The 25,724-nt window shown below is 43.2% G+C and overlaps 1 protein-coding gene across 2 annotated transcripts in view; it reads right to left on the bottom strand.

The window, feature by feature from the left end:
* Window positions 1–29: 29 nt before the first annotated feature.
* UHRF1BP1 (UHRF1 binding protein 1) overlaps window positions 30–25,724 on the bottom strand; it is a 66,500-nt gene continuing 40,805 nt past the window's right edge. For both annotated transcript variants that reach the window (XM_045074730.1, XM_045074731.1), the window contains 16 exons: window positions 25,570–25,710; window positions 24,968–25,138; window positions 24,086–24,278; window positions 19,010–19,096; window positions 18,325–18,495; window positions 17,584–17,723; window positions 17,031–17,172; window positions 16,368–16,561; window positions 14,710–16,166; window positions 9,559–9,755; window positions 8,719–8,873; window positions 8,479–8,629; window positions 6,052–6,314; window positions 5,511–5,619; window positions 5,279–5,385; window positions 30–4,884 (listed from right to left, as the gene is read on the bottom strand). In XM_045074730.1, the coding sequence (XP_044930665.1) occupies window positions 4,759–4,884; window positions 5,279–5,385; window positions 5,511–5,619; window positions 6,052–6,314; window positions 8,479–8,629; window positions 8,719–8,873; window positions 9,559–9,755; window positions 14,710–16,166; window positions 16,368–16,561; window positions 17,031–17,172; window positions 17,584–17,723; window positions 18,325–18,495; window positions 19,010–19,096; window positions 24,086–24,278; window positions 24,968–25,138; window positions 25,570–25,710 (3,804 nt within the window). In that variant the 3' untranslated portion in view covers window positions 30–4,758. The remainder of the gene's footprint in view (window positions 4,885–5,278; window positions 5,386–5,510; window positions 5,620–6,051; window positions 6,315–8,478; window positions 8,630–8,718; window positions 8,874–9,558; window positions 9,756–14,709; window positions 16,167–16,367; window positions 16,562–17,030; window positions 17,173–17,583; window positions 17,724–18,324; window positions 18,496–19,009; window positions 19,097–24,085; window positions 24,279–24,967; window positions 25,139–25,569; window positions 25,711–25,724) is intronic.

Raw genomic sequence — 25,724 nt, 5'->3', positions numbered from 1 at the left:
ATTTCAGGTTCCTATGAACAGACCACAACCAGCGTTTAGTAAGTTTAATTTGCTTTTTTCAGGTGGTTCACAGAACCAGTACACTCAAGGTTTGATTAGATAATGTAACATTAAAATTTCTCAACACTGACCAGTATTCCAGTTCATCAGACACATTCTCATTGTTGTCCTCAAAAAGAGGGGAATGGAGTGACCTTTTATTGACAGTGATTAGCAGTAATAAGGCTACCGTATATAATTGGCAATCCCCAGAATTCTTTCCCCGGTCATTCAGTGTCATATGGAGAAGAGTTTTGAAGCTGTTCTCTTTTGAAGCTTTCCTGAGCATGTCTTAAAAGATGTCAGTTCTGTTCAGCACCCTGATGGAGGGGAAACAGCTTGGACTCACAAAGTTCAACAGATCTGACTTTTAGTATCTTACATTAAAACCCATGGCTTTAAACATATATTTAGCCAGTGAAGAAGACACTTCAGTGGGGCATCCCAGAAAGAAATGCTGTAAGACTCAAGCTAAATCTTGACTGGATAATAAACGGTGGGAGGGGCGGTGGGGAGGAGGTGGGGGCAGATAGTCCCTCGGCTCTAACAGAAATTTTTTTAAACAATTACAGGAACTATACCTATTGCAGTTTGAGATATTGGAAAAGGGTAAAACTTACAAGCAATGAGGGAGAAAGTACATCACAAATCTAGCCATTTAGCAAAGCCTCACAGTTTAAGGTTCTCCGAGAATGTTTCTCCTTGTGTCTGTTGTTAGAGATGGGGGAAAAAATCCCCACTCAACAACAGCTACCATCCGTACCCGTCAGAGGTGAATGGGAACATTCCTACTCTGGTAGAAGGTGGGAGATGATCTAGATGAGGGCTGTAGTCTCTGGAAGGATGGTACATCACACCAGCCTCTCTTGAAACACTAATGACTATGGTAAATCACTAGGTCAGGACAGCTTTCATAGTTTTCAACCAAACGTCTTTCTACTAGAATTGCAGCAATATTCATTTGTTTCCACTGTTTTGTGATGTTACTATAACTGATTTTAGAAGTTCAGACAAGTGTTAAATGAGAAAAAACAAACCCTTAGTGCAAAGGTTTAGAATGGTAAATTCCATTATCACTATGGCAATACTTGAAACTACCTGCTTTCCATTACCCCCCTGAACTAGAATAAGGGGAAACTCATGTTAAATGGGTTCAAAGGAAGCATTTAAATTCTGGGGTGTTGTAGGGTAGTGTTTATCCCTTATCCATTCCATATACAGAAACTGTTCTTTCAGAACCATGAAAAGGGTATATAAAGTTTGAGGACCATGGCAAAATGAGGGTTAGATTACAGAAAGCAGCAAAAGCAGCCGTCACAAGAATAGAACCCATTCCTTCAGTCTTAAGTCAAAGAAGTGAGGTGAATTATTCCAGCGAGTTAAACACAAATTTGAGATCAATAAACGTCCCTGCAGCTCAGCTCAGAATTTAAACCAGTCCATATGCACTAAAGCCGATCTCCAGTACATCCATGTAAACAGGAAATCTCGACAATCATAGATGGTACAAAGTTGTAAATGCTTCACAGCTGAAATGGCTATGTGCAGCAGCTGAGGTCTTTGAAGGATAGTGGTGCTATCACTCCAGACATTTTCTTGAGGTATTTCTTGTTCACAGAGTCTTAGAGCTCCAAGGCAGAAATCGTAAGCAGTCCAAGCACTATTTTCCTTCCTTTTTTTTTTCTTTACATTTATCCTGAGAACTACCAACCAGTTCACGTTTCTTCATTATGCAAGTCTTTCCCCCAATCAACAGGAGTATGAAGTTATACAAGATGATTGTGAACTAAAATTTCCTGGGATGATGACCCCTACACCACATTTCCTGCAGGAGGATTTCAAGATAACAATAGCCAAGGATGCCACATAGGAGAGTCAGAAATTCTAGGGCTCCATCTGTCACCTGGACAAGAACTCCAGAGAGCCTAGAAACCTGAATGAACTCTGGCCATTAAAGGGGTTAGCCTGAATGTTTGCCAGATTTGTTTTTATTGCCTACCAGCAAGCACAAGCTTACAGTGATATTCTATCAAGCAAGGCTCACGAGGCATTTTCTCTGCACGGAGGGATACCAGAGGGATATGGTGGGGGTGGTGGGGGTAGGGGTGGGGAGCAGGAGGGGAGGGAAAGAGAATCAGAATGTGATTTTAAACCAATTCAGATGAGTCAAAGTTTGAATGATTCTATTTTCCGGCTACTTATCTCCCTCCTCAAGGCCTCCTGTAACAACATTAGAAAGGCCATAGTTGAGAGGTCTAGTGATTTCATTTTGTTCAACATTATGCCTTCCAAAGGAGCACTAAGGGGGGAGTCTGTGGAGGGACACACAGTTACTCTCTTGAGTTGTGTCTCACCAAATAGCCCTAGTTTTCCGTAATTCCATTGCAAGGCCATCATATAAGGATTCCTCTTAAACCTTTGCCACCCATACATAGCCTCTGCCAGCATCACTTCTTGGTCAGTGAGCTCCTGAAGTTTCTGATTTGCTGGGAGAAGTGCTTTCTTGTCCTTACCACTCTGAGGCTGAGCTCCAGAGCTAGGGTATGGCAGGAGAACACAACCTTCCCCTTGACTGGATATCCCATCTCACACTACCCTCAGCGTTTACCTTTCCAGAGCTGGAGCTGGCATTTTAAACCTGTATCCTCATGTGGGAGTATCTCCAACCCCCAATAATTTTTGCTATTCTCTGGACCTTTCATCTCTTCATCATATATTCTGGAGACTAAAGGTGACTGGAAATGCACAGAGAATTTGAGCCAGTAAAATGGTTTCCTATAAGGTCCTGTTTTCTTCATTGTCTCCATGAGTCCTTCCTGATGATGCAGGTGGGACATTTGAGCCAGACCAGCACACTGACCCCTCCTTCCCCTCAGCAATGGTGAGGTTACTTTGCTGAGTTCTAACAGAGCTTGCTGCCTTGCTGGTTGCTGATTCTTCTATTACTTTACACTTGTCTAGACTGAACCTCACCTGTCATTTTCTTGAGTTGTCACAGCCTGGCTTGTGGGCCTTCTGTGGTTTGCTTTGTTTTTTTAAATCCCTTCTGGCTTACCTGTCATTACCTGAAAGTAGTGACATTTGACTGCATTATAATATCCTACTTTCGGGTAATTTATAAAAACCTTAAGTAAGGTTAAACCAAGCATCCACCTCCAGGAAACTTCCCCTGTTAGCATTATCTCCAAAAAGACATTTATTCTTAAGTCTCCAAGTTGTTTCCTAGGAATGAAAAAATATTCCCATATCTCATATTAACTGGTGTTTTTAAAGTTGCTTTAAGTGAAAAACCTTAATAAAAATTCTTTAGAATTCTGAACAAATTATATCTTGTTGTTTCTTGAATGCATGTTTCTTTTTATCCTCAAAAAAACTAGAATATGCAAGTCCATAAAGGAAAACATTTCTCTTTCCTCCAATAGGTCATGTGTGATTAGGATTTCAGTGATACCACTACATCACTAATTTTACCATCTTGCCAATTCAAGGTGAGTTAGCTGATGAACTTCTGTCCAATCAACACAGCCTGAAGTATATTACAGAGCAATGAGGGTAGAATGCTGGGGAAGAATTAGGTAAGAAAGAAAGAGGGAGGGGAATCACTCTAACAAGGGGCAAGGGGAAAGCCTAGCTAGGCTGAAGGGGTTTTTGTTTTGTTTTGTTTTGTTTTTGTTTTTACTTAAGTCAAAATTACATGATTTTAAAAAGCCACAGTGATAGAGGGGTATGAGAGGCAACAAGTTGAGATGCTTACATTACAGTTCAAAACACATTTTCAGCTCCCAAACCACCAAGTGCAAAGGAGAGTGCTGGTAGAAAGTCCCAGAGCTGGGAGAGCAGCTGTGCCGGGGAACCCGGGGAGACAGAGGAATCACTTCTGAGATGCAGCTGTGGAAGACAGGCAGGCAACCGTGGGCTCAGCACAAGCTCCCCTAGCAATTCTTACCACATTGTACCTTCAGCCTAGCTCAGTATTTTTTCTTGATTTAAATTTCAAATAAATTATGTTATAGAAGGGAAAGATGACACAATGGAGCCACTGCTATTGTTTACTTTCTACCCCAGCATCACAATGACCAAAGTGTAATAGAAAAGAACCTTAACCCTGAAAAATCTGATTGTAGTATCAGCCAAGATGGTATGAGCTTGGCTCCCTTTCCAAAAAAAAGGCAGCATCCAGGTCTCCCTCACTCTTGTGCCTCTCCTAGCTCTGCCCTACTGGCTATTTCCTGTTGCAATCTACTACCATGCCCAAAGCCCAGGCCAAGGACTTTTCAAGTCTCCTACAGAAAGCTCTGGGATGTAGAATCTTTGGTGGCTCTGTGGTGACTGAGGAGGTGGGTACTTTCTCCTATTCGCACAGCCTGTAGAGGAAGCAAATGTCTCTACCATGAAACTAAGTGGTAAAATGGCCCTATAATGGCAACAAGATTCCACCTGGTGTGCAGAGAGCCGAAAGGCCTCGTATAGGCAAGACATGTCTGAGCCACATGCAAAGTTGCCCCCAATTTTCTAGAACGTGGTCATACTTTGCCCTGTCTTCCACCCAAGTCAGAAGAGCTAGTAGAGAGAACACCCCAAGGAGTGAGCTGAGTACACCCCAGTCCCTCTGGCATCCTTTAGCAGACTTCTTCAATGCTGGACGGTGCCTTCTGTCGTAGTTGGTGCTATTGCTGGTGATTTCCTCTCTCCTTGGCACAGATGGCTGAGCCACTGCTATCAGAGCTCAAAGAGGGGGTTATACTTCCTAATCTCCTGCAGTAGTCTGTCTTTCTCTTGGTTGGCATCGGCCAATGCTTGTTTAGTTTCTCTAAGTTCCTTTTGTAGGGTAGGCAATTCTTTCACCTGGGGAACAATAAGAAATTGACAATTAATAAATACGATAATAAGCCTTGCAAAAACATCTGGTTAGGGAACAAGGAGTCAGAATTCAAGCAGAAAAATCCACGAATTTGGTTAGTGATCAAGAGAACACAACCAGATCTTTCTAAAAACCTAAGCCTGTCTTCAAGTTCATCAGTTATAAGGACAGCAACAGGCAAAATGTATGATCAGCAACCATTCACCTACAGTTCCCGACTTCTATCCCCTTCCAGAAGTCGCTACTAGGTGACAGGAGCCCAAACTACTTAGCTGTACACAGCACAGACAACCTTTGCAGCCCTTGGAGTTTTACCAGCTTCTGTAATTAGAGCCACTAAGAGTCTGTGGGAAAGGTACTGCTCAGTTAGGTCCTTACCAGCTGTCCAAAAGCTTCTTCTGTGGGCACCAGAAACATCTGTTCTTTGGCAGACTGCCTCTTCTCACTTTTAGGTACTTCAGCTGATGGTCTGTCTTGAGCAGGAGCTGGGGAAAAGTTAAGGTTCTAAATGACAAACTGCTGCCAACATACAAACAATTCCTAGTTATCACCTCCCCACTTCTAGGAGGAAAAAGGCAGAGAAGCCAGGAGGCTGACGAGCCCAACTCACCGCCTATGTGAAACACACCATCATCACTCCGCTTCAGCACAACATGCTCCATGGCCAGAGTGATGGGGACAGGGCCTGGAGATGTTGGATAGATGGGAGGGATATCATCCTGCAGGAAAGAGGGAAACCACACGATGCCCCCAACCAGCTCAGGAAAATTCAGGTAACAACCCAGGCTCCTCCCATTCAGCTTGAAGCAGTTTTATGCCATGATGTATCCAGACATTCTTGCAGGGTAGAGAAGCAGAACTGAGTCTCTCCCATTCTAGAGATGGTCAGACTGAGGACCAGATAACCTAATGGGCTTATTTACACATAGTCACACTGCATGGCAGAGACAAGGTCTCCTCACCTAAATCCAGAAAATTTTGATACAACACACATTTATGTATTACTACACCCTACACTAAGAATGCTAATATGCATTTCCTCACTTGATTCTTGCCACTTTGGACCACGACAAGGGAAGACGTGAACAGCTATCACTGCCAGAATTCCTTGCCCGGCAAAGTCTAGGGTAAAACTCAAAAGCTCTTCTCACCTTTAAGGTGATCCTGGAGTGCAGGAGCTCAATCTTCATGGGAACCACCACTGGGATCTCCTCATCTTCCAAGAAGGGCCCTAGGCCATTGAGCACCGAAGTGAACAGCTCAAGGTCACAGCCTCGAAGCAAGAAATGCAGGAAGCCATTTTGTGTGGCCAGTGGGGAATGAACAGCGGCACCAGGCCCCGCCTCAAAGCGAAGGCCTACAGCTGGCCTGATGTGGTCAGTCTTCAAAGCTGAGGATTCCTGAAAGCTTATATCTTTGATAGGAGAGACAAAAAGAAAACATTAATTACAGTCAGGGACTATTCTAAGCACTTTACATATATTTAATATTCATAACAACTGTATGCCAAAAGTATTATCATCATTCCCATTTCAGAGATGAAGGAACTAAGGCACAAAAAATAACTTGCCCAAAGTTACACAACTTGTAAGTAGCAAGGACAGAACTCAAATATAGGCAACAATGACTGACTGCAAAGACTGGGCTTGGCTACTTTGCTATCATGTCTCTCATGGTGGAAGGGAAGTCAAGGATCAAAATCACACTGGCCTTGCTATAAATCTGAGATACCGGGTTAAAGGCCAAGGGAAAGCTCTTAAAACACAGGACCCTCAACTCTGATAAATTTGAGTATCTCCTCCTTTCTCCAAGTCTTGGTGTTCTCATTTCTCTCTGATAAAAGCCACCCAAAGGATCCATGCTAATCTCCCCAAAATTCCATAAAGAACTATCACAGTTGTGGGCAAGGACAGGAAATAGCTCATATAGTTATATTTTAGTATATGTGCTGCCAAAGCGAACACAACTCATATAGTGATATAACTGCATAATGGCTCAGGTACTTTAGAAAACAAACTGGCATTATCTAGTAAAGTTGAAGTTATACCTACCCTAGTGCCCTGGAAAGTATATCCTCAAGAAGAGAAGAGAACCCTCGAGAAACTCTCTAACATACACACCAGGAGCCATGTACAAGAACGTTCAAGGCAAGGGGCACCTGGGTGGCTCAGTGGGTTAAGGCCTCTGCCTTCAGCTCAGGTCATGATCCCAGGTTCCTGGGATCGAGCCCCGCTTTGGGCTCTCTGCTCCGCAGGGAGCCTGCTTCCTCTCCTCTCTGCCTGCCTCTCTGCCCACTTGTGATCTCTCTCTCTCTGTCAAGTAAATAAAATCTTAAAAAAAAAAAAGAAGAATGTTCAAGGCAGGGCGCCTGGGTGGCTCAGACAGTTAAGCATCTGCCTTCGGCTCAGGTGATGATCCCAGGGTCCTGGGATCGAGTCTCGTATCGACCTCCCTGCTCAGTGGGGAGTCTGCTTCTCCCTCTGCCTGCCACTCCCCTGCTCATGCTCTCTCTTTCCCTCTATCTCTCTGACAAATAAATAAATAAATCTAAAAAAAAAAAAAATGTTCAAAGCAATCCTATATGAAATAGCAAACAAAACCCATAAACAACCCAAATGTCTGTTCAGAATAGAGAAATAAATAGAATACTGGGTACAAGGGATATTTTAGGGGTGATGGTAATGGCTGCACAACTCTGTAAACTTGCTAAAATTTATCAAATTGTATACTTACAATAAGTCAATTTCATAAATGCAAATTATGCCTAAAGTTGTTTTTAAAAAGCAAAAAACAGTATATTTATATAACAGAATGTAATATAGTAATGAAAATGAATCATCGCTAATTCAATAACCTAGAAGAATTTGAAGAATATCAAAGAAAGAAGCCAGTCATGAAAGAATACAAACTATAATCCCATTTAGAAAAACTCTAAAACCTGCAAAGCTAGATAATATAAACATGTAGAAGAGTTATAAAGTAAAGTAACAGAAAGAAAAAATTCAGGAGAGTGATTCTCTCCTGAAAGGCAGAAAAAGATTCAGGAGACTTCAAAGGGGAGTTGAAAGTTAATGGTACTATTCTGTTTATTAAACTAGGCAGTGGTGTACATGGGTTCATTGTATTTTTATTATTTTATATCTTATATATATTTTGTAAGTATTCCTTAGTATCTACTCAATGTTTTAAAAAATAATTTTAAAATGAAGAATGCACCATAAGCCCAGGTTTTTCCTGTCATCTTCTAAAGCACAAATACCAAAGGATTGAATGTGAATGACAGAAGTTCCCTGATCAGATATAGTTGGATGTCAGCAGCTACGCAAATGAAGAGGACAGTGGCCTACTGAATAAGCTTAAGGAGCACCTGGGAAGTGAAGATGGCGAATAGCCTACTGAAGGCAAAGCCCCAGAAGGAGTTCTGGGAGGTTCCCTGCAAGGAGGCTTCACTGGAGTTCTTCCTCCTAATGGCTCCAGGAGAGAAGGACCATGGGCTTGGCACTAGGACAGCTACGGTCAGGGCCCAGTGACAGGAGCAAGAAGCTACAGCTGCCCCAGATAAATCCCAGCATCCTCACCTGAGCACTGTCCATGCAGGAACTGCCAGAGTCCCACGGTGCCCAGCTGTTGGAGGCTCAGTTCCTCTGCCTGTAGGGCTACAGCCAGGTCCTCACCTCGTACCTCAATCCCCAGAGACACCTCATTCACCTTCAGGACCAGAACGGAGACCTGTAAAAGGATTACTCTCTTAGCTGAGTGCTTTGCAAGCTTCTAGCCTACAGCCAACCCTCTGCGGAGAAGAAAGGAGAGCAGCTGACCGGGTGAAGGCTGAGGTCTTCCCCACTGGGTGAGACCAAACTGTTGGCCTCTGGTGACCCCTGGCCGTAACTATCCACAGCAGGGCTCCCCTGGGCACCAGCACTGTCCAAGACATTTGGAAGAGGTCCTGGTGGAAGAGATTCTGGGCCAGACTCTGTATAAGAAAAACCAAATGAGTTTGAAAGTCAAAAAATTCTGTTTAAATTCAATCTCCAAAAACCATGAAAAAAGAAAATCACTATGACACTTATGAGGCTATTGGGAATTTGAAAACTATATATTTGATGAATTTAACGAATTGCTAATTTTTGAAAATAGGACAGTGGTATTTGGTCACATTTAAAAAAAAAATCTGTAAATGGATGCAACCCAAGTATCCACAGAGATGAACGGATTAACAAAATGTGCTATAAACATACAATAGGATATTAGCCTTAAAAAAGAAGAAAATTCTGACACATGCTATGGAGTGAATGAACCTGAAGGCCATTATGTTAAGTGAAACAAGCCAGCCATAAAAGGACAAATACTAGGGCACGTGCGTGGCTCAGTTGGTTAAGCCTCTGCCTTTGGCTCAGTCATGATCTCAGGGTCCTGGGATCGAGCCCCACATCGGGCTCTATGCTCAGCAGGGAGTCTGCTTCCCCCACCCCCACCTCTGCCTGCCTCTCTGCCTACTTGTGATCTCTCTCTATATAACAAACAAATAAATAAAAATCTTTTTAAAAAAAGAAAATATCTGTTTTATCAAATCTCAGTTCCTTCCATATCCTGCTGGTACACAGGCAGCAGAAAGAACCCTTTTTGGACTTCAATTTCACCTGGCTGCTGCCACCTACCAGACTCCAAGAGCGTAACAAAGCTATCACTGCCATCACTGTCCACGGAAATCCGGTCTTCAGGACCACTGTTATCCAATGAAACGCCATCAAATGATTGCTGTGATACTGTCCTCTTCATGGAGAAAAATCTGAGTCGGGCAGCTCCTCCACTCAATGGTGCTGGTGCTCCCTCATCTATTTTGGCCATGGGCTCCCTGTTTTAAAAAATAAAAATCATGGGCACGTGGATGGCTCAGTGAGTTAAGCATCTGCCTTCTGCTCAGGTCGTGATCCCAGGGCCATGGGATCGAGCCCTGTATCAGGCTCCTTGCTCAGTATGGAGTCAAGCTTCTCCCTCTGTCCCTTCTCCTACTCGTGCACATGCTCGCTCTCGCTTGCTCGCTCTCTCTATTATGCATGCAAAAATAAATAGATCTTAAAAAAAAACACCTACAAATGTGGTTTGAAGGTATGTTTTTTCCCTTGCAATGCCCATCCCTTTCAGCCCAATTATTAACTTTAATGTCAACTATTATCTTCTATAAGGGGGTCACACCATTTTTCAACTGCTGGCCTTTCTGAATCCGGCATTTTAAACTGGATAAGTAGCTCTGCCATATCAACATTAAATGTCAAGTTTATTCAAGGCATCCCATATACAAAGAGACAAACTACCTACAGCCCCAGTGCAAAGGAAGAACACCTGAAGCCATCCACATCCATTCCACAGGTATTTACTGAAAAGTTTCTGTATATAAGGCATAATACAAGGTACAAGGTAGGAGTGCGGAGGGAATAATATAATGAACAAGGCATCTTCTGTCCTCCAAGAATGTGTAAATGATCAGGAGAGATAAGATTCAGAAACACCTATCAACACATGGGAGTATATCACATATACCATAAGAGAAGGACAGAGGTACAAGCCAAAGGCTGGGCAACATCAAAGAGGGGAAAGGAGGTGAAAACGGTTATCAAGAATGGCTTTGTAGAAGGAGATGGCATTTGAAGGAGCCCTTGAAGGGCTGTGAAGAGACAGGGAAGGAGCATTCTATGGGGAAGAAACAGCAAGAGCAAACACATGGAGCTGAAAAACAAAAAGTACCTTGAGAGCCAGTAGCTTAACCCAGCTAGAGCTTAGGTTTTGATGGGAAAGCAGTAGAAGATAAAGTTAAAAAGGCAAAACACAGTGAAAAAAAAAAAAAAAAACTTTAAAGATCTTTTAGTCTTACCATTTTATAGAAGAAGAAATTGACCCAAGGTCATAGTTAAAGACGGAATTAAGAAAAACCCAAGTCTCCTAACTTTTGCTAAGTGTTCCCCCCCGCCCCCACTTTTTAACCACAGGGATTGCAGCCAGATTACAGAAAAACCTGGATAAAAGATTATATATGAAAGTGCTTTTAAAACTATAAAGCATAGGGGGTATATACAGGAAACCTCTGTATCTTCTGCTCAATATTCCTATAAACCTAAAACTATTCTAAAAAACAGTCTATTAAAAAACTGTAAAGCACAGGCACCTGGGTGTTACCCGTTCGAGTCTTCGTCTCAGTTCGAGTCTTGGTCTGTTACCAGTTCGAGTCTTGGGTCTCAGTTCAGGTCTTAATCTCAGATGAGTTCAAGCCCCAGTGTGGAGGCTACTTAAAAAAAAGGGGGGGGGCACCTTGTGGTTCAGTGGGTTAAGCCTCTGCCTTCAGCTCCGGTCATGATCTCAGGGTCTGCGCTGGGCTCTCTGCTCGGCAGGGAGCCTGCTTCCCCCACTCTCTCTGCCTGCCTCTCTGCCTACTTGTGATCTCTCTCTCTCTGTGTCAAGTAAATAAATAAGACCTTTAAAAAAAAAAAAAAAAAAAAAACCAAAAAAAGTGCCACATGGAGATATCATAATAATTGATTATGCCATACTAATAAGTTCAAACTAAATTCAGGGGTTAGAAGGAAAAAGCCTAAAAGTTTTAGAGTAGGGAAATAACGAGATCAGACCTGTGTTTTAAGAAGTTTGAACTGGCTCTTTCAAACAAGCTAGTGAGGAAAATACCTCCAATGAGGGTATCAATTAATAGTTTACGGAAATAGTCCACATGCAGGAACAGACAGCAAAAATGGATATGAGACTCCCTAATGCAGTGTTCTCAAAGTTCCATCTTGGTAGGAGCATCAGCACCAACGGGGAGAGGGAACGGGCTTAGAAATGCATATTCTCAGGCCCTGTCTCAGACCTACTAGATGAGGAACTGTAAGAGTGGGATTTAGCAATCTGTTTTTTTTTTTTTTTTAAGATTTTATTTATTTATTTGACAGACAGAGATCACAAGTAGGCAGAGAGGCAGGCAGAGAGAGGAGGAAACAGACTCCCTGCTGAGGAGAGAGCTCGATACAGGGCTCGATCCCAGGACCCTGGGATCATGACCTGAGCCAAAGGCAGAGGCTTTAATCCACTGAGCCACCCAGGCGCCCCTTGGCAATCTGTTTTAAGAAGCCCCTCAGATGATTCCGAAGCATGCTTCAGTCTGAGAATCCCTGCTCTAGGAATTACAGTCAGAATCTGACAAATGGCTGGAAGAGGCAGGAGAACAATACTACTGAAAAAAGAAAGAACTGGTCTGTGGAGGGATAGGGAATTTATTTTCATGTATCTGAAGTTCCCCACACCCCTGGGAAATCCATGGGCTACTATGTGTGGTACATCATTTTTGATGAAGAGAAGGAAAGGGGAGAAAAGTCAGAAGTGAAAATACAGACTAGAGCAGAGGTGAGGAGAAGAATAAAATAACCTAGAGAGAAAGTATACAAAAGTACACTGATATGAACCTTCCTAAAGTTTGGCAAACAAACCAAGAAACTTAAAAATGTTTGCAGCGTCTGACCCAAAAATAACTCGCTTCTAGGTTTTCATTCTGAAGATTTAGATATACATAAAGAGTAATGTTCACAAAAACAAAAGCCAGCTTTGGTTCTGAGAAAAACTGGAAACACACTAAACCCCTCCCCATAGTGGAATGAATGAATAAATTAGGATACATCCATTTGTCAGAATACAACAGAGCAATTAAGAATTATGTTTTCAGACACCTCATGAACGGGAAATGATTCACAAACATTAAGTGAATACAACTGGAAATTTTCTAGATGATAAACAATTCTATTACAGTAAAAATAATATTTGTGTATGGTGTATGTGAACACACATATAAGCATTCACGTACATATCCAAACAAGGTATAAAAACTGGAAGAAAACAGATCCAAATGTGAATAGTGGCTATCTCTGCACTGTGTTGTCACAAGTGACTTTGTTTTCTTCTTTATTCTTATTTTTCTACATTGTCAACAAAATGAACACAAATCATTTTTATAACTTAAAACATAAAGATTATGATAAAAGTAATCAGATTACGGAGAGCCTAGTGCAGTGGAGCAGTTAGGTTTATAGGACATAAGGCAGACGAAAGCAGCCAAAGAAGAAGGACTGGGGTGCCTGGGTGGCTCAGTGGGTTAAGCCGCTGCCTTCGGCTCAGGTCATGATCTCGGGGTCCTGGGATCAAGTCCCACATCAGGCTCTCTGCTCAGCAGGGAGCCTGCTTCCCTCTCTCTCTCTCTCTGCCTGCCTCTCTGCCTGCTTGTGATCTCTCTCTGTCAAATAAATAAATAAAAGCTTTAAAAAAAAAAGAAGAAGAAGAAGAAGAAGGACTGACTCCTGCCAAGAAGTGCGCTGTGAGGGGCCGCGCAGGGCTATAAGCGGTCAGCATGACGGCAAGGCTGATGCCACAGAACAGCCAAGGACAGAGAGGACTGAGAAGAGGTCATGGGACTGGGGTCATCTGCAAGTCAAGGTTGGGGGTTGAAAAGGGGCTTGTGTCACACACCTTTCTTTTCCCTTTATCACCTCCCTCTCCTCTTTTCCCCTCTCCTTTACACTTCTCCATTTAGAAAGACACATTTGGTGGCTGGTAGTCCAACCTCTTAGTCCTCGCCCCACCACTCATGAATTGTGTGATCCTGAGCAAGCTTCTTACCTCTCTGAGCTCAGTTTCCTCATGTGTAAAATGCGGACTGATATTAGTACCTGTCTTACAGGGTTGTTACAAGAATTCAATGGATTGATATTGTAAGGATTTGGGACAGTGCCCGATACAAAGAAAGCACTGTGTTGCCTAGTATTATTATATCATTTATCCCTTCAAGGTTTCCTTCTAGGCTATCTGTGCCTAGCCAAGTAGTAACACTGACATTGCTTAGAGACCCACTTAGACCCATAATCCACTCAGACAAAGCTCCAAAGCCACTGCTCTTCAAACCATGGTCCCCAAACCACAAAGCATCCCAACAAAGATTTCCCACAGTCTTCATTATCATTCATAAAACCACAAGGCACCAATGGAAAAGTCCATACCTCTCCACTCTTCTGATTATGCATTTCTGTATTGTTCTGCTTACTCCCTACTGTATCTTCAGTGTCTGACACAGAGCTGGGCACAAAGTAGGGGCTCGAAAAATTTTTGTTGAACGAGCATATGAAATTCTTCCTTCTCTATTACTCTGACATTGATGAGGTGTACCTGAGAGAGCAAATCCAAAGTCCCAGCTTCTCTGTTTACAAGATACAGGACCCATGGCTCATCCTCTGAAACTTCAGTTCACTCAGCTATGAACAGAGGATATTTCTATCTGAGGAATTTCAATTGCTACCTCATGGGGTTGCTGTGAGGAGCAAATCAAACAAAATATTATATGAAAGGCCACTAAAAACGATAAAATATCATACAGATGCCAGGTATTATTATTATTATTCTCACAGAGTACATCTGTATCAATAATAGTGCATCAGTAGAGGAGGGAAGCTCCTATGTAGCAGTAAATGTTGACTTGAAAACTGCCCAAGAATAGGCTAAGCTATATCAAGGCAGGTGCAAATCTAATTTCTGGTTCTTCTCCTATCACAGAATTAGATGTAGTCTTGAAAATAATTCTATCCAGTTGGTATCTAAGTAGCCAGAAAATTCTTCCAATGCCCTGCACATAGCACTGAAAACTAAAGGCTTCGCTACTTGAAGAGGCCATTCTATGCCATTCCCCAGTCTAACAATACACACGGCAGGAGGCCTTAGGCCCAACGACCAGAGCTAGGAGGAAGAAACAGGGTGAATGAAGGAGGCAGAGAGCCACTCACTTGGCTGGGGGCAGGGACAACATCTTGTGCATGGTGGAGGTCATGCGGTCTCTGCCCAGACTGAAGGCATCCTTAGTCAGGGACACAGCTTCCTTGGTGAGGTCCATAGTGGCATGCAGAGCCTCCTTTGTGGCATCCTTGGTCATGTGAATAGCACTTGACAATTCTCCCTCAATGTTCTTTAAGGGGATGATCTCGGCCTGTCCATTCACAGCAGGATCCCTGCCACCTGGGGGCTTCAACACAGTTGGTGAGGCAGATGCCTGAGCTCTGTTCAGTCTCTTGGCCTGTAAGGAATCCACTGCCTCATGGCCCTTCCCTGCCTCCTGCTGTGCAGGAGAATCTGAATCCTGTAATTCTCCATTGCTATGGAGAGGCACTGGTATATCCTGGGATGCATCTGGATTTTCAACGCCACTATCCTCCAGAACCTTTTCGGGGCTTGCTGGGCCCGGGTCTGAGGAGGCATCAGACTTCAGCTCCCTATCCTCTGACGGAGACAGCTCTGAATCAATGAGGCTGGTGGTATCTGAGCCTGCAGAGTCAGCGTCAACAGCCCCCGGGCCAGGATGCATGAGCAGAGCCACCTCAGCACTAGGGAAGAGGACCCCGATGCAAGCTGTCTGGTCCTGTAGAGGAGAGCCAGTCATGGCCTCTGTGTCCTTAGTCAGTTGTTCTTGAAGACCCTGTAGTACCTCCTTCAGGCGGAGCAGAGCCAAGTACTGGTAATGGTCAAGCCTTATGCGGACGTGTGAAGGGGAGTGTATAAGCATGTGAACATCTGCGGCATCCTCAAGCTCAGCCAGAGGCCCTTTGCTGTCCACACTACTGCTGCCTTCTCTCAAAACATCTATGACTTCCGTAAGGCCTGAAAGGCTTCTCAAATCATGCTCAGTCTTTGACCTCTGATGGGGCACAGCATCAGGGGCAAGGGCTTCAGAATGGACAGGACTGCCAAAGCTAGCAGATGGTTTCAGTCTGCCTTCGGTGGTCAAAAGGAGCTTCCGTGCCTGAACTTGCTGCCAGCGGAGGGGTAGGCAGGCCCAAATGGACAAGGGGAAGGGGGCCACAAAATTCAAGGTATGGCCTTTGAAGTTCTCTGTTCCCTCAAAGTCCAAGGAGATCTGGGTGAAGTGGATGGACCACAGATCCTGGGAAGCCTTAAGCCTCTGGGGAGGGAGGGAACTGGGTTGAGGGAGGTGGGAATCCATCTGAAAAGCATGATGTAAAAAAAGCATGTGCAGAAGGCTAAAACCACCTGGAACCTTGGGAAAGTGAACATAATTGGAATGAAAGAACTCAGTAGCTGCAAAACCTCGGAAGAGACTTTGGAGGTCTGGACAACTACAATGTGGGGCATGACGTGTATTGGTGGCAGTCATGCCCGATGCAGAAAAGACGAGGGCCTGAGGACGATGCAACCCAGCCTGCTCTTTCTTCTCCAGCGGAAAGCTAACCTTCAGAAAGAAAATGAAACCCAATTCAGAATGGACATCTGAGTAACTCCACAACCTTCCATTAATACATGGATAAAAGACCAACCATTTGGACTGTTACACTGTTTTTCTTAAAGGAACAGAGCAGAACCCTGAATCATAGCCCTGGGAGAAATGCAGCTAGGGCTGCCAACAGGGAACAAAAATCCCACTCTCCTCTACCTTTAACCAGAAGGCATCCAGTCGTATATCCAAGTGTTCATCTTTCTGGCTGGAATCTTCCAGCTTGTAGATGGCTTTGAACTGTTCCAAACTGCGGTATAAATCCAGGCAGAAGAGGTTTCCCCAGAGCAAGCTGACAGGATCCATAGTAAATGTCAGACCATTTAACTGAATGTAGAGATTGGGACAGGGAACTAGAAAGCAGGGAAAAAAAAGAATCGCTGTGTATAGAATAGCAACTCGACTCCTACTTACCAGCTGATATACATTTTATTATGAAGAAAGCAAGGTGCATATTTATACAAGGCAGAGTTTTTAACAAAGGTGCGCTAAAACTAGCTCGAACACCTAAAATTCCTAGCGACAAATGAGAATACAAGCCATGGCCCCAAGGCTGGCAGATGTGCAGAGCATGAGCTAAAAAGTAAGAAGTGACCAGATCAAGGGTGCCTGGGTGGCTCAGTGGGTTAAAGCCTCTGCCTTCGGCTCAGGTCATGATCCTAAGGTCTTGGGATCCAGCCCTGCATAGGGCTCTCTGCTCAGCAGGGAGCCTGCATCCTCCCCCGCCCAGCCCACCTGCCTCTCTGCCTACTTGTGATCTCTGTCAAATAAATAAATAAAATCTTTAAAAAAAAAAAAAAAGTGACCAGATCAGATGCTTACCTGGAAGCTCCTGATTATCGGGGAAGTAATACTCTGTGAACTCAATATGAATAGCCGAGACTTGAGTGGGAAGATTGTGAAGCTTCCGACTACAGGAAAGGAGTGCAGATGGCTTCTTACTCGGCTGTCCAGCTGTAGAAACCTACACAACCACACACAAGTTGCTGTTCGCACCTATACAGCCTCAAGAATAGATTATCCTCAATTTCCTCTGAGGTCCTAGAAAGCCACTGTCACCCTTGCCAAGTCAGCCACAGGGAGCAGTGTGCCTCTCACACGTACTGCAGGCGCTCTCACACCTGCTCACAGTATCTGCAAGTTCATTTCTCTCAGGGACAGATTTCTAGTAGGGTATCAGAGGGAACTGGGGGAACCCCGGGTCCTGCTCTCAGCAGCCATCTGCGCTTACAAAGACACAGACCAGTGTTATCTATCCCCTCAGAAGTGAGGGAAGCAGCCCCTGAATTCCACAATCTTGTTCACACCTGTTGCCTTCCAAATATACTGCTCCACCCCTTTCCAACCATGTCTCCCGGCATCCTGGGCTTCTCACCTGGTGGATGTCCAAGTCATCCACCCGTATTACCATGCAGCTAGAGCGCAAGCGATTCCAGGCGGGAGGCCGAAAGGCAGCCTGTCGGCCCTGAGAGGCGCTTCTCTCAAGGGGGTTCTTTCGAGGACTGGAGAGAGAATCTAAATAAAAATAAGAAGGTAGGGAAGAGAATCAGGTACATTCAACTCTCATTACTAATAGAATTAGGAAAGTAAAAATCATAAGATCACTAAGGCTATATGTAGGAAAGAGAGCTTAACACTGTCAAGCTCCTAGAAGGAACTCAAAAATTGTATTCAAGGTCACAGCCTATGGAATAAAGGTGACAACAACCTCTCCCCAACACTGCAGCTACTCCTAAAGACAACTAGAACTCTGCAAAGAAAAAAAGTCACTGATGTCTTTCCCTGGGCTGAGGTTCAGGTAATTAACTAGTCCAGTGCTTCATCTTCACTGGATATACTAAAGTAAAAGCAAGAGGCTAGGGGCACCTGGGTGGCTCAGAGGGTTAAAGCCTCTGCCTTCGGCTCAGGTCATGGTCTCAGGGTCCTGGGATGGAGCCCTGCATTGGGCTCTCTGCTCGGTGGGGAGCCTGCTTCCTCCGCCTGCCTCTCTGCCTACGTGTGATCTCTCTCTCTCTCTCTGTGTCAAATAAATAAATAGATTTTAATATTTAAAAAAAAATTTTAAAAAAAAGCAAAAGGCTAAGCAATGGGAGTCCTCCAGCTCCTTGTGACCTACCTGCTTTCCTCTTGAAGGGAGAGTTTACTCCCAGGTGCCAAGGTGGTTTGAGACCCGTCTCCTCCTGCCACTTCTCCATTTTACTCTGAAATTCCATCACCAACTTCTGGGCCCACTGGCCTCGGGTTTCCATGGCCTCACAGTGCCGTACCCAATGCTTGCAGCTGTCCCCTAGGCAACAAAGAAGCAAAAAGGTTTTGGTCCAAGATCATGATCCAACATTCTGATTTTCCCCTTCCAATGGAATAGTCATAGTTCAGAATCTGATCCCTCACCCCAATCCAGACTTCTCTGGGGTAAGTAAAAATTCTCTAGTGGGAACACAAGTTCTTCTGGATTCCACATGTGATTTTTCCCTAGGGTTCCCTAAAAGGCCAGCTGCTGACTACCACTATCTTTGACCACAGACGACTCGAAAGGCTCTAAAACTAGTGGAAGTAAGGGGCAGAGCACAGAGTCAACATCTCAACCAATGCCTCTCCTCCTACTTCTTCCCACCACTGATAAAGAATCATCAATAGCAGACCCAACAAGTTTCTTGAAGAGGGCTATTCCCAACACCGCTCTGAGTTGCAATTCCTGGCACACCCTCCTATTAGAAAGTCAGGAATGAATCCAGGAATCTGTCCTCAGTACACAGGTACCTGGGATGCACTAGCACTGCTGCAGTTCAGAACTGCCCTACCTGCCCAGTGGAAGGGGTAATAGTCAAATGCCATCTTGCGGAAAGTAAGCTGCATTGCACCACCCATGAGTCTGTTTGCAGAGACACCTATAAAAGAAAAATAAAGGTGAACATCGGCAGAAGAAACACAGAAGCCTAAATAGCACTTGAAGTACTTCAGTCCTCTGAGGATCAGTTCCAAAGCCTGAGGGCACCTGGGTGGCTCAGTCTGTTAAGTGACCAACTCTTGATTTTGGCTCAAGTCATGATCGCCAGGTTGTGAGACTGGGCCTCACGTCTGGCTCCATACTGGGTGTGGAGCCTGCTTAAGATTCTTTCTCTCTCTACCCTCCAGCCCTGACCCCCACGCCCTGGCTGCCTTCCCCTCTTTCTCTACAAAAAAAGCCTCGTTGATACACAAGTGCAACTCAAAGGCCATGATGTCAAGTGATGTAGAAGTCTGAGGCCCTCCTCTCTTCATTTACAATGGTCAGCGGACAACACCCCAAAAAAGTATGTTATTTCTGTTAAGTGACTGCCAAATTTCCAGAAAGGCAAAAGAAACAGCAAAACTCAGGATTCAGGGATTACAATCCTAGGTATCCCACCAACACGCTAAAATTCTGATTGATTAGTTCCCCAAAACCTAACAATGCCAGGATTGCTGTTCCTCGGCCCAAGACCTGGAATAACATAAGCCAAATTCTCCCCAACCAGAAGCCACATTATTTCCTTTCATATCCTGGCCTCAGAGCTAATTATACAATCCTTACATAAAATACATACACAGTACCATGGAACTCCAAACACTGAACTAACAAGGAAACTGTAAAATATACATATAGAATATTGTAGGTAAACTGGAATTTCTAGCATTAAGTCAAATATTATACTATGTCTATCTTGAATTTACATTTAATTCTCACTAAATGAATGAACTTTCCCTCCTTTTTTTTTTTTTTAAAGATTTTATTTATTTATTTGTGTGTAAGAGAGAGAGCACAAGCCAGGGGAGCAGCAGGCAGAACAGCCAGAGGGAGAAACAGGTTCCCCGCTGAGTATGGAGCCCGATGTGGGACTTGATCCCAGGGCCCTAAGATCCATGACCTGAGCCAAAGGCAGATGCTTAACTGACTGAGCCACTTGGCATCCCAAACTTTTTCTATTGCTACCTTACCTCTCCAACTACACTCTAAGAATTGTTATAGAGTAGTTAGAATAGAAACTACTTCTCTTACATATGCATATTGTCTGACCGACTCTGTTCTACATTTCTATCTCTTATTAGGGTAAAGGGAAATACCATGGGATCCTCTGGGTGTAAGCTGGTCCATTTCTATCTTGTCTGGATTTTCACCACCTCAAGTTCTGGACTAATCACCATCCTACACTCATGTTCCTTTTTCTCAATCTTTTTGTTCATTATCACTACTTCTAAGGAACTTACTTTGACATTTTTTCCTAATTGCCTCTTTATGAAATTTTCGTACCACGGATATACTATATATCTGCTTATGTGCTATGTCTATTTGTGCTTTATACATAAAAAGAATAAATACAGGGGCGCCTGGATGGCTCAGTTGGTTAAGCATCTGCCTTCATCTCAGATCATGATCCCAGGGCTTGGGATTGAGCCCTGCATCAGGCTCCCTGCATAGTGGAAAACCAGCTTCTCCCTCTCTCTCTACCACCCACCTCATGCTCTTTCTCTATTGCTCTTCCTTGCTCACTCTATCTCAAATAAGTAAATAAAACCTTAAAAAAAAAGTATAAAGTTTACTCCTTTTATTCAATGCAGGGTGACAAAAGACTAAATTATTCTTTTAAATTAAAAGTTAAATTTAAAACTTAAAGCTATTAATATTTAACAACTTTATAAATATATTTGCTGAGTAACATTTAATGAAACCTATTTCTTATATAAATTATAATGTATCAAATTATACATGCAAATTAGCAATTTATAGAAATATACAACAGCAATATAATCAAATTTTTTAATTATTCAAAAGTATTTTTCAACAAAAAAATGGAAAATTTAAATAAATTTCTTAATTAATTATAGTGATTTTTTTTTTTTTTTTTTTTTAAAGAAAGCTCTAGGGGCATCTGGGTGGCTCAGTGGGTTAAGCCTCTGCCTTTGGCTCAGGTCATGATCTCAGGGTCCTGGGATCGAGCCCTGCATCAGGCTCTCTGCTCAGTAGGGGGCCTGCTTCCCCCCCTTCTCTCTGCCTGCCTCTCTGCCTACTTGTGTTCTCTCTCTGTGTGTCAAATAAATAAATAAAAATCTTTAAAAAAATAAAAATAAAAAAGAAAGCTCTATGTTCAAAGTTGGGCTTGAACTCACTATCCTGAGATCAAGAGTCACATGCTCTACCGACTGAGCCAGCCAGGCACCCCTTAGTAAACTCAACTTTTAACTTTTGCTTGATATGAGAAAAAATCTTTTAGCTAATCTAGCTACTAGGTATTCATTCAGACTGGGTCAATATTCTTTCTTTTCAGCACTTAGTTAATGATTTGCTGAATAACTTGTAGAATTAAATTATCAAGTATATACTATTTTTATTTTTGTCTCTGCCTACTTGTGATCTCTATCAAATAAATAAATAAAATCTTTTAAAAAATTAAAATTAAAAAATAATAATAAAAAGAAAGAGCCAATCTGCAACTGCTGTTGGGTGATACCATCCTACTTAAAAATGTATGACTGAGGGTACTGGAGGAAGAGGGTTTCATAGCAATGCTCCCTCCATTGGAATTATTTAGATGAAAAAGAACAATAAACTATAGAAATTGAATATATTAAAATAGGGTCTAGAATTAAAATCAAAATCAAATAGAATTACCAATTATCAACATATTTAATTATAAACACATAATCATATATGAGACATAAATGGTAAACAGTCTCCATAAATGAGTAATTAAAATTCTCCAATGAGCTGAGGATGAGGATGAGGACAGCATGGCCTTAAGAGTGATAAAGAAAATTTTGGGGTCACAGGTCTCATCCCAAGGAAGAAGCGTTAAAAACAGGCAAGTGACACTCCTCCCCATCAATCAGTAGCCTCTTCTCTGAAGGCTGGAATATAAACTGTTCCAATTTTATTTTAAGAGATAGTGCTACCCCACCTCAAGCCAAACTGTCGCCAAGGACCCACCAGTTTCCAATAATTTCACCTCCAATACCAAGGGAGAGGTATGCATGTTACTCAAGGGCCCAACATCCCAGGCTACGGTGTCCCTTAATGAAAAAGCAAGTAGATCCCTTTCACAAAGATGGTGTCAAAGGTGAAAAAGGAAGCCTCTGCCTCTCCCAAAGCCGAAGCCAAAGCAAAGGCTTTGAAGGCCAAGAAAGTGGTGTTGAAAGGCATCCACAGTCACAAAAAAAAAAAAAAAAGAAGAAGATCCGCACGTCACCTAGCAACCCAAATACCCTCAAAAGAGCACCCCTAGGGGAAACAAGCCCAATCACTATGCTCTCATCAAGTACCCCCTAACCATCAAGTCAGCCATTAAGAAAATAGAAGACAACAACACACTTGTGTTCATTATGTATGTCAAGGCTAACAAGGATCAGATCAAACAGGCTGTGAAGAAACTCTAGGACACTGACATGGCCAAGGTCAACACCTTGAAATCAGGCTTGATAGAAAGAGGGCGGCATATGTTCATCTGGCTCCTGACTGAGGCTTTGGATGTTGCCAACAAAACTGGGATCATCTAAACTGAGTCCAGCTAGCTAAATCTAAATTTTTTCACCAAAAGACAAAAACAAAAACAAAACAAGAAAACCCAAACCAAGAAAAACCAAAAATGTAGCCTTTAAGGACCCTCTAGAGCTGCACTGTCCTAAAGAACTTTCTGTGATGATGAAAATCTTTTATGGTCTGTAGATTATACTGAGTACTTGAAATGTGACTGGTGCAAATGAGGAACGGAATTTTTTCATTTATTTAATTTTTTTTAAAAGATTCTATTTATTTATTTGACAGAGAGAGAGATCACAAGCAGGCAGAGAGGCAGGCAGAGAGGTGGGGGGGAAGCAGGCTCCCTGCTGAGCAGAGAGCCCGATGCGGGACTCGATCCCAGGACCCCGGGATCATGACCTGAGCTGAAGGCAATGGCTTAACCCACTGAGCCACCCAGGAGCCCATCATTTATTTAATTTTAACAGCCAAATGTAGCTATTGGCTACTATACTGAACAAACAGTTCTAGAGCAATGCTATCCATTAGAAATATAATGTGAGCCACATAAGTAATTTTAAATTTTCTAGTAGTCATATGAAAAAGTTTTTTCAAAAGGTGAAATTAATTTTAATACATACTATTACTTATATGAATATAATCAATATTTTATCATTTCAACATAAATCAATATGAAAATAATTATCAAGGTATTCTACACTCTGGTTTTCTACTACATCTTCAAAATCCCATGTGTACCTTATATTTGCAGCCCATCTCAATTTGGATCAGCCAGCAGTAGTCATATATGGCTGCATATTAGAACAACTCCAGAGAATCATACAGCCCTTTCTGTCCCACCTAGTTCTCCCCTCCCTTTACACCCAAATCCTAGGAGAAGAGTCAAATTCACAAGAACTTGTTCTGTTCCTTGTTCCTCACAGAGTCATACACCACACCTGGGTAAGGTGGGATGGGAGTTATCCCCTTATCTAAATATATCTCGTGAAAAATTCCCCAAATTCTACCACATAGATTTATTTTGTGTAATAAATACACTGTACTTGAATTTACTTTCCTAGAAGCTCACACCAGTGGCCAGCACTGGCCAACATAAGCAGGGAAGAAAAAAAGTGTACACTGCTTGAGCTCTGCCCCTGAAGATTCTGACTCAGTGAGGCCTGCGAGAGTGCTGGCCTCTGTATTTTACTAAATCCGGATGCTGGTCCCGCCACACCCAAAAGGCTAAAAGCACTACCTCACACCAACAGAGCAAGAGACCACCAGAGACCAAGGCCCAAGGAAATGGATGGGATTAAGGGAAGCTTCCCAAAGCACTCCCCATCTTGAGAAGAGCAAAGGTGCCGACGGAGCACCAGGCCCAGGCTCAGGCTGACCAGAGTACCTGGCTCTCGGGACTGGCTATCATCGCAAACATGCAGATCCAGGCGGGAGATTAGCAGGTGGTAGGAGGACTCCTTCACATCAAATTTCTCAAAGTACTGGCTTAGGCGGCTGCTGCTGCTGTTGCTGCTGCCCTGGCTTCCCCCGAACGCCTGGGCCCAGGACTGCTGGGCACTGGGAGCAGGTGGGGTGATCTACATGTGACAGAGAGCAAAAAAATAAGTCCAAACCCAGAGAGCTCCTCACAGCCTTTCCTAAGCTTTAGTTCAGTCTGGAGAAATCCACAATTTCATGAGATGGCTGCTCTCTCCCGTAACTGTTCACCTGATAGCTTACATAGACCTGTCCCGCCTAAAGAACCCAAACTCCAAAAAGCCTTGTTATAATTAGTCTTGTAACTCTAGACAGAGTACCACTGTTCTTAGGTCTGAAATGCCCCCCAAGCTCTCACTCCCCAGGACTTAGCTTACTGATGCCAAAACACTGCCTCCTCCAATAGTCTTTCTTTAATGCCCCCTTTCAGCCCGTGCAGTTAGATGCCTCTTCTTCGTGTTCTCATGGCATAGTGTCTACTTATATATGAACCACCTCCTATTATAATAATTTGTTTACACTCCACACTGTAAGGCAGTCAGAGCTCTAAAGACAGGAACAAGAGGCTTATTCTACTTTTCCTCCCAGTGGCTAGTACTATATAGCTAACACACCAGAGGCATCCAATGAATAGAATAAATTAGAAGCACAAACAAAGCCTATGCAAATGACAAATGCCCCAAAAATGCCTAATGAAGTCTAGACCTCACCTATGTTGGTATGAATTAGGTCTGGCCCTCCATCTCTCTAGCCACCCCCTACCCCAAGGGTGTCTGTTTTTGCCTCTAACCTGTACAGGTTCAGGAGCCAGACTCTTTCTCTGCTGGGCTGACTTCTCCATGGCCTCACTCAGTGACTCTGCATACTTCATCATAGCCTTGAGCTGCGAGTCAGTTAGCACCCAGAGCAGGTCATCCAACAGGAACATCAGCTTAGAGGCTACCACATTGCAATCTTTGGTCTGAAAGGGCCACACAAAACATGGGGTTCAACATCTGGTATCATTCCAACTCAACGTGATTATTGCCTGATTAATTTCAGAGAGGCTTTTCAATACCTAGAACATGAAAAGAAAGCAGCAAACACTATGGAGAGTCAATTTCTTACGAAACTACTAATGTTTTCTGTGGTTAACAAGAAAACAGTAGTCAACTGCCAGGTGTCTATGTCGGTGTCCCTATGTATAGGTAAAAATTGTGGTTTCCAAAATTCAGGTGACAAGGAGGTGCAAATGTTCACAGAAATGTTCTGTGCAACACTGAAGTATAGGCCTGCCACTTTTGATTGTCATTTCTAGGGCCAGTAACATTAAAAAAACAGAGAACAACAACTCTAAGGTTGTCTAAGAGAACAAAAGATAGAAGTTTTCACGAGGGCAGAGAACATACTCACTCTTCTCTTGAGGGCTATCTGGATCCTGCCTTGGTTGGTAATAAGCCTCAGTGGAGTGGTGACTGGGTCCTGATCACCATTGTCTGTAGCATCTGCCTCAATTCGAAGTGTTTGCCAAGTTATTTCCTTAAATGTTAGAACCTAAAAGGAGAGAA

Source organism: Mustela putorius, unplaced genomic scaffold (genome assembly GCF_011764305.1).
Source record: "Mustela putorius furo isolate JIRA1106 unplaced genomic scaffold, ASM1176430v1.1 tig00000135_pilon_pilon_pilon, whole genome shotgun sequence".
Classification (NCBI taxonomy): Eukaryota; Metazoa; Chordata; class Mammalia; order Carnivora; family Mustelidae; genus Mustela; species Mustela putorius.
This window is presented reverse-complemented; position numbering and strand designations above follow the sequence as displayed.